General features: G+C 36.8%; 1 protein-coding gene across 1 annotated transcript; it reads left to right on the forward strand.

The window, feature by feature from the left end:
* The first annotated feature begins 3243 nt into the window (after positions 1–3243).
* Positions 3244–6875, forward strand: LOC140151947 (uncharacterized). Its single transcript, XM_072174252.1, has 3 exons — positions 3244–3917; positions 5920–6053; positions 6422–6875. Exons 1-3 carry the CDS (start codon positions 3503–3505, stop codon positions 6602–6604), a joined length of 732 nt encoding a protein of 243 aa, XP_072030353.1. The 5' UTR covers positions 3244–3502; the 3' UTR covers positions 6605–6875.
* Positions 6876–9708: the final 2833 nt, after the last annotated feature.

Here is a 9708-nt window from a genome sequence, read left to right on the forward strand (position 1 = left end):
CTTGCTATATAACAGGCCAGTGCGCGCGAAGCGCGCAAAATTGAGCAATTTTTGTACCCTAATTTGGCCCAAAACATGGTGTGTTTTGGCTAAAATGGTAGGTGCACACTGCACAAGACAATTTTGGGGCCCCCAAAATTTGGGGCCCTGGGCCCGGGCCCATCTGGCCCTATGGTAAATCCGGCCCTGGGTTTGTCAAAAATTATGACATTCGAATCGATAAACCAAGTTTATCGGCGAAAACCCAGTTTTCTCGGTCGATACACCTGGTTTTTCAAAAACTATAATAATCGAATTCGAAAAACCTGGTTTATCAAAAAAAAAAAAAAAAAAAAAAAATATGACAATCGAATTCGAAAAACCTGGTTTATCAAAAAAAAAAACTATAACACTCGAATTCGAATGAAAAATGAAAAACGAATTCGAATGAAAAACCATGTTTATCGAAAAAACCATGACAATCCAATTGAAAAACCAAGTTTATCGGCGAAACACCAGGTTTCTCGGTCGATAAACTTGGTTTATCAAAAACTATGACAATCAAATTCCCATGACCTTTGACCTCGACATCTTTCTCTATTTTAGTAGCTTTTTATTAGTTCAGCATTTAAAATAGGTCGAATGACTTTTTTAACGAGTAAAGTTTTTGGGTATATTTTGATTTTTCATGGGTTTTTTTATACTGAGTTATTATACTGAAGGTAGCAATTAGCGTCTCATTTGGGTCCCGGGATTTGGGTAGGCCTGTATTTTGATTTTGTCATGTTGATTTTGGCTATCTACTGAAGACGTGTAGCGTGTAGCGTCTCTATTCCGATTCATCATATCTGTCTACCAGACAAGCCTTGTTTTATATAATCTGATCGACAAAAATGAAAGAGAAAAACGGGAAGCCAAATTACTCGATCACGGCGAACATAGTGTAAAATACCAAGTGTTTGCGCGCTACATGATGTGCACATTGTCATAATAAATTGTTGAACTTCGAGACTTTACACGTGCAGTATCTCTAAAAACCAGTGTATGTATTATAGACGAATCCAAGTAGCCAAGTCATGGTCAGGATTTGGTCGGACATCTTTGGGTAGCCGCTAGCACCAACCTGATGTTTTGAGCGTCCAATTGTGCAAATAAAATCCGCCTAAAAATAGAGAAGATGCAAGGACGAGGAGGGTTAATAGAATAATAGCTAATAATATATATAATGGAGATAATTCCGCAGGTAATCCCGTCGCATCTATTCATACATATAGTCCTTTTGTTCGCAAGTACGTCAATGCATAGATACCGCGTAGAGTTAATCCGATTATTAATATGTCACTTCAACAACGAATAGACCATGCTGTGTGTTTTGTCGAAGGGAACTGTTTTGTGTTATTCTTTTGTCTACCTGTGTTTTCGCGAAAGGTGTAAAACGGGTGATGGAAGTGCAGTTTAAAATTTCCGCCAAGCCCGAATCATTTCACATTTTGAGTGCATTGTAGCCGACGGCTACCCAACTAAAGGCTGCTAGTCAGGTGTAGGAATGCGTGAATTTAGATTCGTCTATAGGCCTATCTCATTAATAATGCCGGATCAAATTGATGCAACCGGATTTTTTTTTTTTGTCTTTACCCCCGAATTTTGTCCTCTACTCTGACCAAGAAAGCTGGCTACGCCCCTGTCAGATTTATTACATCTAGTCATGAAATAATACGCTGCTTTATTCTTGGGAAGACACCCCGATATGCCCGAAAATTGGCGAAATACATGATGGCACATATCTAAGCCTACATTACTAGTAACTCGGTTTGCTCCCGGGGTTTGCTACGCGCCACACGGCAATTCAGTTTTCCACCTTTATCCACTTGCTTTTACGATTTAATAGAAATAAAAGCTAAACAAGTCGAAACAAATCGGTTATATAAAATGATTTTCCCATTGAACCACAATTCAATTTTATACTTCACTCCACTGTCAGTGTCAAAATGAATAACAGTGAAACAAAAGTTCGATTTCTTCGCCAAAAAAATGCGAAATAGAATATTATAATGAACAAATTTAGAAATTGATAATAAATTGATAATAAATGATTTGCCGACATGATGAACATTATTATGTGAAGAAATAAAGATGATTAGTAACATATCAAGAATGGTAAAAATTCAATATTTCGTCAGCAGGAGAAAAATCGTGTAACAAATCAATGAAATCATAATTGCATCATATTGTCAAAATGTTCATGGAAATAGTAGATAAGATGACCCATTTAACTTGATTGTCAAGACCTTGGAAATTGACAAGATGTCAATCACGACGTCACTAAACAATATTGACGCATGCGCAACAAGGGGCCCAAATTGGATTTGGGGTACGGTACATTTTATTACATTATAAAAAATATATCGCATTAACATCAATAACATGAAAAGACATAAGAAAAACATAAGAATACAAACATTTTTATTCGACTTTAACTTATGCAAATGTTTGTATGCATAATTTTGAGACAAGCTTTAGCTGTTCAATAGGCCTACGTTCAATTATCATTTTTTTTCTAAAATCTTAATCTCGGCATATTTATTGGAAACTGCAAGTCTTTCAATTCTAGATATTAATACATGTATATGGATGAAGGTATTTTCTCTTGACTGATAAAGAAATATTTTAACAATTTGAAATCAGTTATTTTTGATACTCTTGTTAACTCTCCTCACGACTGAGCTGCAGACGATTAGTCCAAAATTTTCTTTAAAAATTCAAAAAAATTCCGAATTATACATTTTCATGACCATATTTGGAATCAGTATGAAAAATGCATTAAAATGAGTACAAATAAGCCTTGTATTGTTCAGTGGTTCTTGAGATAGCTCTTGATATTTTGAGAAAATATCTCGAAACTTGCAAAGCAGGGTCCTCTGTTACTTCTATACTATAGGAAATTACCAAAAAACATAACAAACAAACAAACCTAATGTTTTTAATGTACCATGCATCACCGGGGAAACTAACATTGATCGACAAAATATTTCAACAATGTAAATGTTTCAATAAAACATCCAGATCAGCTTACGTACGTGCGAACTTATGCACCATATAGAGATATCAATATTTAGACATAAAAAAGATAATAATTTGTCGATATTATCGACATATTATTATTTAAAAAACTATAACATATTTTGTAAGAAGGAACAGCCTAACAAGTTTAATATTGAACGGGTATTAGTCGATCAAAAATGTTTTAGCTATAAAAATATTATACAAAGGCACTGATCAAGACAAACACAGTATAGACTGATATTGACTTCGGATCTATACTTCGTTGAATCAAGACGCAGGTTCGGCAAGTCAGTCACCTTAGTTTCTCAAGAAAGTGGAAGAGTGCAGTTCATTGTTTGGACACCTTAGATACAAGCTCAGACGCGAGTAACTTGCTGTTATTACAACTTCCTACAAAGTCATATCAAGATATTGTAACACATTTTGCTGCAAGTATACTAGATTTATCATTATTGGCGTCATGTCGCTCCGTCAACTTTCTGCTTTCGTTGTATTTGTAGTGTGCTTAGTTCTCTGTTCAGTTCAACCAGGATTGTCCGCAGTTGATAAAATCATCGTACCTAGTAACAACAGAATCCCCGAAGTCTCCCACGATGCTGCTGGCGGCCCTGAAACGTGTACCTGCTCCAGTGAAGATGTCGGGAAACTTACACCACTGCAAAAACTGCAGGTAGAACTGAATACTTATGACCTGCCGACGGAGATTGATGAATTGGAAGAATGGTTGAAGGATCCAGCCAATCAAAAGCCTATTGTCACTCTTACTTCTGGTCAAAAACAGAAAATTCAGAAAAATTTTGGTGAGACGTTTAAGTCAAAGGTAGAAATGGAGGATAGCTTGAAGATTTCTGAGGAAGCAGATGTGGACAATAAAGGTATTGGGCTATTCCATTTGAAATCCACACTACCACAGAGGGAGTATGAGTTTTGAATAGAATAGACAATTGGGTATTCATTTGAAACACTCACTCCAGTTGTGGAAGATATAGGTAAAGCTATATACAGAGGGAGTGTGAGTTTCAAAATGATTAATCCTGATCAGATACATTTGAAACACATACTCCCCGTGTGGAACATATTTCTAAAATCTTCCACAGGGGTAGTGTGGATATCAACTGGAATAGTTCATTGGACACACTAAGAAAAGTTAGATTAAAGTTATAGTGTTTGGCAAAAATTAAGCAACTGTCGACACTTTTTTGCCTAAGTTATATCGCCGCATAATTAAGTATAGACCCAACGTTGGGTATTTTCGTTTTTGTATAATACAATCAAATTTCGTATGGATCCAAATGTCGATGTTCTGAAATTACATATTATGTAACGTTACTGACCAATAATAGCGTACATGAACTTGCGTTAAAATGCGTAATGCTACCTTTAACATGATGTAAAACGACGCAAGACACTAAATATAGGCCTACTGCGTCGAGGATCACATGAATTTCAATTGCAGAAGTTTTATTTTGGCCGCTGAGACACTATTACTGACTATAGAGAGAAAGTGCCCAAAGTGCCCATGAGAATCCACTCTACATACATTATGCATACCAATGCCAATAACATGATTACCAACAAATAATTACCCCACTTAATGAATGACCATTGTTCCAAAACGGTTGATTGTATGACAAATTTCGGATATGCATTCGAAGCCGAATTTATTTCTGCAATTATTGCAACATACATTAAATGAAAGTAACCCAAGATTTGAAAGTTGCAGTAAAATCCTATTGCCTTGAATTTAGTATGGAAGGAAATATTTTCGGCTCTCATTGGATTGTTTTTGTTTAGTGAATTTGGAGGTCAAGACATGTGATGATCAATAAAAATGTCATTCAGTGGTCATTGTTTACTTAATCCCATATTAAAACATGACAAGTTCAATGATGTTTTCTGGGAACAAGAAGGTCAAAAGAAATGAAAGACCAAGGCACATTGTCATCGCCCCGATATATTCGTGTACCAGGCGTTGTCGCTGTGCAATGGTTACATCCGTTGGTAACACCACCCAATTAGGAAATTTTGAATCTAACTTCACCACTGAAAGGATAACTTGCAATTGTAGGCTATTTAGGACATTGTTGCAGTTATTGGTCAGAAAAAAATATTGAAATCTTCGTGTTTCAATTTGACATTACGTGATGTGAATAATGACAGTTGAGGGTATTAACATGTTTTGATCCCATCTAAAAGCAGGAAACAAAAAGAAAATCCAATGAGAACTGAACCGATTTCCTTCAATGGATACTGAATACAAGGCCATAGGATTTTGCTGCAACTTTCAAATCTTGGGTTACGTTCATTTAATGTACGCTTGCAACAAATGAGGTGTCAAAATGCGCAGAAATAAATTCTGCTTCGGCTGCATTTCCCAAATTTGGCATACGATTAACCATTTTGGAATGATGGTCATTCATTGAGGGGAGGGGGAATGGGTAATTGCTTTTTTTAAGCCCCTATATGTTTAGTTCCGTGTGGTGCAGATATATCTAAGAGCAGATATCATTAATCTACCACTACATATGAATATCTACTCGTATAGTTATCTGGAGACGTTCGATCCTCACGTGTCCTGAATGGTTTGCTCTCTCAATGAAGACCCTAGGGTCTGTGTGTCAATCTACTACTTGTCCCACGGCGTACAATTGATGCACAGATAATACCACGTTCAGTTGATGAACGGGTATCATGGCTTAAGGCACAATGATCAATATTCAATTATGCAAATAAATTATCGTCACAACAGTTCGCTCGCCGAGATTAATTTGCTGTTTGCATGAATTTGTGTACTTACTCTTTAATTAGAGAAAACAAAATAAAACTTCCATATAGATTTAACCAAATCTGTGTTGTTTTATATATTTGTCTCTTTAGCTCCGACCAGTATAAAGCCAGGCAGCAGTAGGAAGAAGCGCGACAGCGGAGCCAGAGTGTGTCCGGCAGTAGAGTCGTATGAAGCACTTGTCCTTGCCATAGATTCAAACAACCGACTTGTTCAAGTTGTGCAAGTAAGTACCTGATAAACTGATGTCCGGGAAGTGTCTGTAGCTGTTACCTCTGTTAACCCACATCTATCAGGACGTGGGCACGGTGGCGCAGCGGTACGGGCTCTGCCTTGTAATCGGTGGATTGCGAGTTCGAACCCCGGCGGTGCCATCGTGTTGTGCTCTTGGTGTTGTGGTGTTGTGTTGGTAGTTGAAATTTTAAAAAGGGTGTAACCATGTAACACTGCAGAATGTTGATACTGTTACAGGCCAATGTGCATAAGATTTACACATTTACACAAATGATAAAGACAACGTCACTGACATAGTACAAGTCCCAGAATAACTAAGTGGATACTAATTCATGATGATACCTTTATTCCCTTCTATAGATACCTGAAGAAGACGCAGAGCAGTGGTTCTTGCAAGAGTCGTGTCAACATGCCAGTAGTCCTGTGACGGTTGCAACGTGTGCCAATACGGATAGATTAGTCAACGCTTATATCATACACCTTGCTACTGGAAACATGCAGTACGGAAATATTAAGGTCCATAGCTGTGTAGGATACGTTTAGCATTATAGTGGTTGGAGTTAAAATTATATATTTTATTATATTCATAAGTATTATAGCTCAGATGAATTAGAAATGTTGCAAGTTAGCGGCAGGACTCTTATATAGGGCATCGTATTAAGGGGCTGGCATTTGGGATACAATATTTGATGACCAAAATGTAGGGAGTCGCAAGATGACCACAGATAGTGTGGTCAAAAGAGTGGTCATCTTGTGACTCCGTTATAGTGTGTTTATTTCATTCAAAAAGACTGATTTCACGACAATTTTAGCCTGTTTAGGGGGTAAGGTGTATCGATGGTGCGGAGGGGGGTCATAACATTTTTGTTGTTTTTTTGTTGCCGAAATAGGAGGGGGGTCGCAATTTTATTGACGCCAACCTTTTGTAAATTGGGGACCCCACCCCCATTCCGAAGAAAATGCCAGCTCACATAGCTAAGACCTTCGGTCAGCTCGGGGGTCAGCTATATGGGTCAGGTTCAATTACCCTTTACAGGATTTGAAAGAAATGTCACCTCATTTTTCATATCACTTTTTTTTTCTTTCCAAAAACGATTAGGAAATTGCCTCATTTGTCCGAACAGTATGCCCTATATAATACGGTCCTGCCCAGACCCAGTAGTCGAATCTGCTGTCCGGCTTGTTCAATAAGAACTTAAGAAGTCTACTTAGCTCTGATCTGCTCTAGATTCCAGGAGCAATTTCTTGCAATTGCATTTTGACGGTGGTTCGCCGTGATTTTCATGGACTCTGACTAAAGGCCACCGTGTACTCCGACGTCTTGCGGACGTTTTGCCGTTTGCGACAGACGAATTTCCGCGGCGAACGTAGAAGGAGAGACTCAACATCCTAATCATTTGAAGACAAAACGTTCAAACCTGACTCGTAGCCTATTGTTATTATAATTTATAAGTGGGATTATTTTTCCTCCATGACATGATTGCCACCAATCTTGTGTCAATAGATTGTGGCCAATTGACTTGTCCATAAATCAATACCCATTGATAATCTCTGACAAAATGTTTATGGTCATTGTCAGTTGTCACACATAGACTCATGTTTGTAAGACTAGAAGTTTCAAGTAGGCCTACAAGTACAAGTATCAAATTCTTGCAAGGAGTAAATAAATATTGATAAATAAATTAATAAATGAATTTATAAATGAATAAATAAATAAATAAATTCAGTTAGATTTAGATTCAGTTAGATTGAAATAGGCCTACATAAATAAACAAATAAAAAATTAATAAGTAAAGTTTCAAGTACAAGTATCATAAGTAGGCCTAACAAGGCTGCAAGGAGTAAATAAATATTTATAAATAAATTTATAAATGAATTTATAAATGAATAAATAAATAAATAAATTCAGTTTATAGATTTAGATTCAGTTAGATTGAAATACATAAATAAACAAATAAAAATTAATAAGCAAATAAATTAAACAAACAACTTAGTATAAAAATTGTAGAGTAAGCCTACCTGTATTTAAAAAAGGCCTAACTATAAATAATAAATAATAATGGTATTAAATAAAACTAATATTGAATACCAAAAATAGTCATAAAGAAACAATACAAGTCCCAATTAAAAACAAATTAACCTAATAAATAAAAAAATAAACTGATAAATAAATAAATGCATATAAATAAATCTGAATAAATAAATAAATAATTTTGCTCCTGCCTGACTCGACGCCCGGCCCACACATGCGATGAGTCAGCTGATCATCACTGATCATGTCCATCAGAGCTGGGGAGCTGGGGAGCTGTGTTCTCTATCGATACGATCAATATAACGGTAAATCGTAGAGTCGGCAGTCCTTTAAAACTTCCTGTAAGAGCTCACCTCTTGTCAGGGATTATCTCGTGAAGACTACTTTATTATAATATGAAAGGATGACATTATAATAACAATAGGCTACGAGTCAGGTTTGAACGTTTTGTATTTGAAGGGAACATCGCAGCCCCGGGATCGCAGCCGGACCGATAACCGATAAACAATTCGCAACCGCCACCGAAAACCGCAATCGATAACCGAAAATCGTAGCCGATAATCGAAAATCGAAGAACGGACAAATGCAACGGAGAACGGACAATGCAACGGAAGAACGGATGCAAAATGTTGGAGTGTGCGAAGGCCTTTTATATTATTCATTAATATATTCTCGTTCATTAATTGGTTAAACGAGTATCATGTGACCAAAAATAGTTTTAACTATTTTGCAAAGCAGTCAAAAAGCCGATTGATGAGGGAACGGGGTTACCAAGTTTTTCAATTTGAAAACCAAGTTTTTCGGTGATTAATAAAATTTTCAATTGAAAACCAAATTATGTGCAAATTACTGGACATTGAGCCTTCCATAGGTGTCCGCTCTCCGGTAAACCTCTCTTGCGACTTTGCGAAAAAATTATGGTAAATAGTTAAATGTAGCCTATATATCTGAGAATTGTCAAATAGGCACAAAAAAGTCTATATGTAAATATGTATTTTATACTTGTACAATAATAGTATTTTGACGAATTTGCAAAAATCAAATACATGTAACAATTTTAGAATTGGTAATATTGTCAAACAAATAAATCTTTCATTGATACTGCTGAGAACAAAAGTTCTACAGAGTTCAAATAAATGTGCATGGTTTTTGTTTGTAGTATGCGTGGGGCTATGCTAGTGTTTATACAATAATTATCTCTTGCTTCAGGGGCTGGGCAATAATGAGCCGTGGTGGGAGGGTACAATGGGGGGGGGGCATAGGCGACGGGGGGGGGGACAATTTTGGCAAAGAGACGTCCCAAAAATAATGAGAAAAAAATAAGCAATATTTGCCCTGTGCATCTTCTTTTTAGCGAAAAATACTGTTTTGGGTCCAAATAGGGTGAAATTGCAAAATACACCTTCATTTGAGGCTAAAATAGTCTGAAATTGATATTTTGCGCGCAAAAATAGGCCTAGTAAAACAGAAACAAAACGCTCGTCCTCGACTCCCCCGTCACTAAATTTTAAAGCTTCCGCCGCCACTGGCAAGAAATATTTGGCGAGCCAAAACGTGGAGGAAAAGGCAAATATTTTTAGCAGGCCGAGAGGGGAGGGGCCAAGCGATTTTGGCA

The sequence above is a fragment of the Amphiura filiformis genome, chromosome 5 (assembly GCF_039555335.1).
Source record: "Amphiura filiformis chromosome 5, Afil_fr2py, whole genome shotgun sequence".
NCBI classification, from domain to species: Eukaryota; Metazoa; Echinodermata; class Ophiuroidea; order Amphilepidida; family Amphiuridae; genus Amphiura; species Amphiura filiformis.